Genomic DNA, 7,570 nt, shown 5'->3' on the forward strand with positions numbered 1-7,570 from the left:
GCGCCTGACTTCCGTTTTACGTCTGCAGGTGGGAAAGGGCTGCTGTGCTGCTCTCAAGGCCCTTGGAGCAATTGTCTATATCACGGAAATTGACCCCATCTGTGCTCTGCAGGCCTGGTAAGAACAGAATGGTAATACCATTAGATTCGCTCCAGGTACTTTGTATTTCCAAGAGTTTGTGATTGATTGTATTAACTAGTCCTCGGGAAAATTCCTCAAAGGAGGAGAGAGCTATGATTGCTCTGTTCTCTCCATTGTAATCATAGGGCATTCATAGAGCTTCTTGGTATGGAATTCCCCTTCCTGGATGGAATCTTGGGGAGTCTGAAGGGGCCATTGTGTATCTTTCAGCACAGCTTATCACTTATCATTCCAGTGAGATAGCCCTAGCTAAATCTAACTTCAGAAACAAATTTGCCTCATTTTGTGACCAGCTTCTCCTACTCTTGCTCATAGTATTCCTTCCTTTTCTTCCAGCATGGATGGGTTCAGGGTGGTAAAGCTAAATGAAGTCATCCGGCAAGTTGATGTTGTAATAACTTGCACAGGTGAGTGTCAGAGCTTTGTGTTAGTCACTCAGTCATGTCTGACTCTTTGTGACCCCGTGACTGTAACCTGCTAGGCTCTTCTGTCCGTGGAACTCTCTAGGCAAGAATACTGGAGTGGATAGCCATTCCCTTCTCCAGGGGATCTTCCCGACCAGGGGTGGAAGCCAGGTCTCCTGCACTGCAGGGAATTTCTGTACTGTCTGAGCCATCAGGAAGCCCAGCAGTGCTTTGGTGTACATGGAAGAGTATTAGCTGAGGTTCAGTCTTGAATGTGATCTAGATGACTTTCCTGTAAAGTAGGTAAGGCCTGTGTCCCACATAAAAGTCTGAAAAGTAGAGTAAGCAGTCAGATTTTCCGGAACAAAGAGCCTTTTTTCTTGATGTCTTTCTGTACTGCTTGATCTTAAAATGAAATAGCTGAAGCTAAAGCGCTGTTATGCAACACACACTTCTTTCCTCACAGTGTATACATGATCTTTAGTGCCAGGAGTTCTCTTTCCCATGTTTTAACTGAAAGTCAGTCAGTACCTTTCCCCCACAGGATCTCTTTCCTCAGCTACTCTATTTTACTTTTAGGAAATAAGAATGTAGTGACACGGGAGCATTTGGATCGCATGAAAAACAGTTGTATTGTATGCAATATGGGCCACTCAAACACAGAAATTGATGTGGTAAGGTTTCTCTTACCTGTTACTAGACCTTTTTTCCTTCTTCCATTATAGCCAGTCAACTGTGCTCTCTTCCTTTCAGACCAGCCTCCGCACTCCTGAGCTGACATGGGAGCGAGTACGTTCTCAGGTGGACCATGTCATCTGGCCGGACGGCAAGCGTGTCGTTCTTCTGGCAGAGGTGCACATACTATGGGCGCGGGCAGCACAGCAGCGTGCTTAGCACCCTTGGGGGAGGGGCGGCAGAGCAAACATACTCGGCTTGCTTTTCCCTGAGCTCTATCTTTGGCTAAAAGTGTATTTCTCAAATGTAGTCTGGTCCCCAAAATAGAATCACTCAAAAAGTATCTACTTTTTACTAAACCACACACTACTTTCTGACCATAGCTGATTTATCAGTGTGTCAGACTCAGATGGACTCACAGAAAATAAGATAAAACCCAGAGTCCTGATTTGGAACTGTACTTCTTCCTCTACCAGCTGAGTCGAGAGGGGTGTAAAGTCCTTTCCTGCATTTGCCTCGCTTTCGTGACGTGACAGGGATCACACAACTCACCCCAGGGCTCTGTTTCAACATTTCAGGGTCGCCTGCTCAATCTGAGCTGCTCCACGGTTCCCACCTTTGTTCTGTCCATCACAGCTACGACACAGGTACGTGACAGAATATCAGCCCAGCCTGCACTGAGATGACTGGATCTGGGCCTAGATCAGAGTTCCAGTGATAGCGTGGCCTCCTATGTTCTTAGCAACCTGTTTTCTTCAAGTTACAGGTTGTCAAGATTTCGGCTTTCTCAAGTATAGAAAATAATAGTTAGATAGAGTCAGTGTTTGTGTTCCTTTGCGTTAGCTATTTTCGTTAGGAATACAGTGTTCCAGCTTAGTTGTATTTAGTCTGTTCTTTTATTAGGAACTAAAACAAAAGCACCAATAAATCCTCTTATGATGTGTGCTGGTGTTATTACAGTCGAAGTCCTGGATGCTGCCGCTGTGGTAGTTCACTAAGTACTTACCCCAAGACCCTGTTAAACCTAGTTTTATTTTAATGTCCCTAAGAAGTGTTTTTGTCTTTTCTGACCCACTTCTCCTGCCTTAGGCTTTGGCACTGATAGAACTCTATAATGCGCCTGAGGGACGATACAAACAAGATGTATACTTGCTCCCTAAAAAAATGGGTGAGTGAAAACGGAAACCTGTGTTGATCCCTGGACTGTTGCGTGGTTTGGTAAAATGAGTATCATGAAAAGCATTGGATTTAGAGTCAGGATTATAATCCCTCTTCTGGCACTTATGGTTTTCAGACCTCAGGACAAGTTCTAATCTCCATGAGCCTCAGTTTCTTTATCAGTAAGGTGAGAATACATACATTGCAAGATTGTAGCAGGAAACACAGCTAATGAGTAAAGGTGCTTTAGCACAGTGGTTTAGGGTAGATGCTGTTATCGCAAGTAGTTTATGAAGTTGAGTAAACTTAACTACCACTGATTACAGCCCAGGACCAAAATGGAAGAAACAGAAACCAAATACAGGTTTTATTGTCCATCCTCTATCAGACATGTAAACAGTCTCCTGTCATTCCAGCGGTCAGCCGTGCTGTGTTTACATGACTAGTGCATCAGCTTTAGATCCTTACCTTTCCAGATATGATGCCACTCTCCCCTCTCATTTGTCAGCCCAAACCCCTGTCCTCTTAAAGCTAAAAACCACCTTGTTCTTGTCCCCTGCAGCAGCTTACTCCGATTGCTTTTTGGTTTTTAATCCATATTCATAAAGGTAAAAGCCCAGGAAGCTTATCTATGGAAAACTAATACAGTTGTGCCAGCTGCCTTAGAAATCCATGATCCAAAGATTTGAGGCCATTATGGATCTTAGCCTAAGTAAATGTTGATGACTTAACTCTTTTGAGCTCACTAGGATCCACCTTGATTCAGAATTTAACTATAGTTCAGCTAAGGAAATTGCTGCAGGAAGGTGAGGGTGTTATGTTGGCCATTGAGGTGAACCCAGAAGCTTTGCCAGAGAAGAATGGGGTGGTACAAGTTGCCCTATTTTGTCACTCTGCCAAATGGCTTTCGTAATACATTCTGATTGTACTGAAAGATACCTTAAAGACAGCGTTGAGTGGTTTTTTTAATTAGGTGAATATTCCAAGTTAGATTCTTTCAGTGTTATTCCAAGCCTTGTCCTCTCTCTCAGAAAGCTTCAGATGAAATAATGGGAGGCTGTGCCCTGAGAGGCATATTTTATATGGAGTTTGCTCCCTGCTGCTTTGTTCTTAGATGAGTACGTTGCCAGCTTGCACCTGCCATCATTTGATGCCCACCTGACAGAGCTGACAGATGACCAAGCAAAATATCTGGGACTCAACAAAAATGGGCCATTCAAACCCAATTACTACAGGTAACTCAGGGGAAAGGAAATGAAAAGATGTTCTCCCTGATATTATACCAAGCAGACTTTTCTAAATAGTATTATAGCTGATTTTGAAATGTACAAGAACTCTGCCCCACACTAAAAAGTAAACAGAAATTATCTGTCTAGTAGTAGATGTAAAGAAGTCAGCATTTTCTAAAATTTTGGAGCTTGAGCCTCCCCCCCGAGAGATTCTGATAGAGTTAGTCTAGAATGGGGCCCAGGCTTTTGTAAAACTGCTTCAGATTATTCTAACATATTGTCACATTGAAAATCACTGACTTATAGGGAGCAGGAGAGAAAGCTAGAGATGGCATTGTTGGAAATCCTGTGGAAACACAGTGAGAAATGATCCCTGGGGAATGACTGCAGGAATCCCTGGCCTATGCAAGGGAAGACCCTGGAGAGTGTTCTCTGTTTTTGATTCTTCTCTTGGAACTCTCATGTGGAAGACACAGGTGCTAACCAGTCACTCTTTCTTTACAGATACTAATGGACCATATTACCAAGGACCAGAACACATGAACCACACAATTCTAAAAGAAATATTTTTTAAGATAACTTTTATTTTCTTCTTAATCCTTTCCTTTTGATTTTTTTTTTCCTATAATTTCTTTCTTGTTTTTTTTTTTTTTCATCTCATTATCCAAGTTCTACAGACCACACAGGAACTTGCTTCATGGCTCTTTAGATGAAACTGAGATTAAAGGTTTCTCACCCTAGTCACTAAAGAAGGATTTTACTCTCCCAGCCCAGAAAGGTGATCCTTTCTTTTCCATTTCTGGGGAAACTTAATAGTCTTAATTGGGTACCTTATTAACAGGAGACGCTGAGGTACCGTCTGTGTGGAACAATCTGCAATGTCTAAATTGCCTTAAAAGAGCCCATTTCTCAGCTGCTGGAATCAGTGCTCTTTCACTTCTTCAGAGGAGCAGGGATGGTACCTACCAGGCAGGTAGGTTAGATGTAGGTGGTGCATGTTAATTTCCTCTAGATATTCCAAGCCCTGTTTCCTGTGTAAAGGTGGTATGTTTGGTTCAGAGATGTATACTAGTGAGTGTTGCTTGTTAAGATCCAGTAGGCCCACTTGGATTTAGTACAGCCCTTCCTCCACTTCCCACCAGACCCTCTCATTTTCCAGGTTTTTAACAGACTGTTCTGTTAAGTTGAATTTTGTCCCCTGGCATTTATTTCTGGTTTTGTTTTAGGGTTTGTTGTTTGTTTTTTAAGTAAGAAAAACGTTTAGTCTTAATATTGAGGAGCTGCTTGAATGTTTAGTTGTTATCAGTTTATCTTTTGAACCTTTGGAGCTAAAAGTGCAGAGTTGAGTCTAGAGAAATGCTGATTTCAAACTCTGATAATCCCAGTTTCTAGCCCATAGTTCGTAGCATCAATGAACTGTGGCCATAATAGCGGATTTTATCAGCTCTGCCCATCAGCTTGTGCTGGAAGCAAATTTCTTGAGTCATTAGTCAGTATATAGCACTGAACTCTCTTTAAGAGCAAATTTCTGATCAGCTGTGCTTCTGCAATTTAAAATATTTAAAGGGAGGTAGGTGTGGATGGGAGGAGGAAGGCTAAATTGGGCCAGGGTGAGGGAAATCAGCTCTGTTTAACTTGTCTGGGACATTAGGCCCCATATAACTTAGGTTTTACAGAAGCAGTACCACTTTTGATTTACACGTGACACAGAAAGTGTGTGAACTGAGACCTCAAAGGGCAGTTTGTGCCTAGAGGAATCGGTATGTCCTGGCTCACGCTCTGTAAGAATCCCCAGAAAGGCTCTCTTAGAGATCAGAGAGATGATATATTCCCCTGCCATGAACCCTGCTTACCAGCATTTCTGCATGGTCAGACGAGCTTTATGCTCATGAGCTTTAAATGCATAATTATCCAGGATTCTAAATCCTCAACTTGTTCTAGCTTGTGATCCTTCAAAGTTGGGTCAGGCATTAGTGCTAGATACTAGAAATTTTCATTTCCCTGTTGTTATTGATCAGCGGGACAGGCATTAATTAAAAACAGAAATATAAAAAAGGAAAGCTTCCACCCTGTGACTTCCTATCAGGGGACAGTGATCTTGCCAAAAATTTTTTCCCTTTCTTTTTTCTCCCTACCCTGCCCCTTCCCACTCCTTGCCAATGCAACCATGCTTTCTTCTCTGTAGATGCTAACAATTCAAGCCCTTTTCCCAGGGCATTTAACCAGCCAATCAGAACAGCACATCCTTTAGGGGAGATAACCTGGCCAACAGTGGTATCCATCATGTCAGCTCTGCTAGAGGGAAGGCGCTCAGGTCCTGCTGCCCTCTGGCCTGCCCCCTGCTCCCATATCTATTACTGTGTCCATAGGAATACTCGATAAGGGCTCCGTCTCTGTCAAGCCATGTAACAAAGGACACTGTGGGAAAATGTCTGGCATCAGAGGGAGCATGTGGAGAGCAACTTAGGAGGAACAAGTTTATTTTGTATTGAATGATTTTTAATGAATGCAATATTAATCCTTGCAGATGAGCAATAATCATTAAAGTCAATTAAAATGATAAGACCTTATTGGAATCCTGTGTCATTCTTGTTTGAACAACACCTTCATTTAGAATCTGTTTTCCAAGATGGGACAAGTCATTGGTCAGTTAGCAATATCTAAGAGATTTTTTAGGACCTAGTATGTAGAGGAAGAGGCTAGATGCAGAGTTCCTCAGTAATATCTTAAATTTTGTGTCTGCTCTGTGCCCAGCATTGGGCCTACACACTTTCACTTTAACTTCGTTCCTGCAACTTGCTGCCTAAAATTCAGGCCGCCTCAGGTACACAGTCCCCTTCATAAGACCCTGTACCTAATTCTTAAAAAACGCCTCCAAAGTTATGTAAGCTTTAGCCCATCCCCACCCCACACCATACCTGTATCCATCGCTGAAGTAGTCTCCATATTTTCTGATTTAACAGTGTATCTGTTAATATTGTTCAAAATAATACCCTTTCTATTTTATTAAACTGATCCCAAACAATGTTGATTTTGCAGTGCAGATTGGTAAAATGAATGTTTTTAGTTCTGCAAGGTTTTATCCATGCAAATAAATCCAAATATAAACTTCACGTTGCCTAGAGTTGTTTTTAAAAAACTGTTTCTGAATCTGTTTGATAACTTTATAAAAAGTTTATCTATTATGGGAAAATATTTGAAAATTAAGTATTTGAATATAAAGAATTTAAATGAACTGTTGACTGCAGTTTTATAAAATTAATTCTTCAAAGTGTCTTTTATTGCTTTCCATGCACTAGGATCTGTTTTAGATATTTGGGATACAAATGAAAATGAGGATCTCTTCCTTTACCCGCAGTTCAACATTAGGTAGCGCTGCTATCCAAATGGGTTCCCAGCCTGGGATGTGTGGGTGAGAGCTGGGATGTGGCCTAGTGCTGGGAGCCTCCCTACACTTGGATGGGGAGGACATCCATGCAGAAAAGGGTTGGCAATGTTGGATTGTGTAGGAACAGGGAACCAGATTAAACCAGAAGAAATACTAAGGCTAATGAAAGCCAGCTCTCTGATTTTTAGAGGAGTTGTTAGAAAGGGAAGAGACGAGAACAAACTCTGGTGTTGAGTTTGAATAGGAGCTACAGGGTTTTGGTGTGAACTCATGAATTTCAACATAAAGAAATAGGGGAATGGATTATGTACAAACGCTTCCTGGCTCTGTCTACTAAGTGAGCCTTGGAGCAGCAGTCCCCCTCTTCCCCCAGTGCAGTGCATGCTCCTAGCATCCAGATTCAAGCTCTACATTCTCCACTTAAAGGAGTGAGGACTCTGGAGAAATGGCTGATTCTATGGCTGTGCAGAAGTACATGAAGAGCAGGAAAGCAAGGAAGTACTCAAAAAATGGTTGCATATCAAAAGGACACAGAAAACGATCTTTAAAGGACTTACACTGGGCAAATCTGGAAA

The 7,570-nt window shown here is 42.0% G+C and overlaps 1 protein-coding gene across 2 annotated transcripts in view; it reads left to right on the plus strand.

Moving 5' to 3' along the window:
- The window catches only part of AHCYL1 (adenosylhomocysteinase like 1), a 41,646-nt gene extending 35,463 nt beyond the window's left edge, over nt 1-6,183 (plus strand). The window contains exons 10-17 of one of the 2 annotated variants that reach the window (XM_018045883.1): nt 29-117; nt 478-548; nt 1,125-1,219; nt 1,299-1,397; nt 1,799-1,867; nt 2,310-2,388; nt 3,493-3,613; nt 4,112-6,183. In XM_018045883.1, coding sequence (XP_017901372.1) covers nt 29-117; nt 478-548; nt 1,125-1,219; nt 1,299-1,397; nt 1,799-1,867; nt 2,310-2,388; nt 3,493-3,613; nt 4,112-4,118 — 630 coding nt within the window. In that variant the 3' untranslated portion in view covers nt 4,119-6,183. Of the gene's footprint in view, nt 1-28; nt 118-477; nt 549-1,124; nt 1,220-1,298; nt 1,398-1,798; nt 1,868-2,309; nt 2,389-3,492; nt 3,618-4,111 lie in introns of those variants that run through there. The other variant, XM_018045884.1, reaches the window with a different exon arrangement.

The sequence above is a fragment of the Capra hircus genome, chromosome 3 (assembly GCF_001704415.2).
Source record: "Capra hircus breed San Clemente chromosome 3, ASM170441v1, whole genome shotgun sequence".
In the NCBI taxonomy this organism is placed as follows: Eukaryota; Metazoa; Chordata; class Mammalia; order Artiodactyla; family Bovidae; genus Capra; species Capra hircus.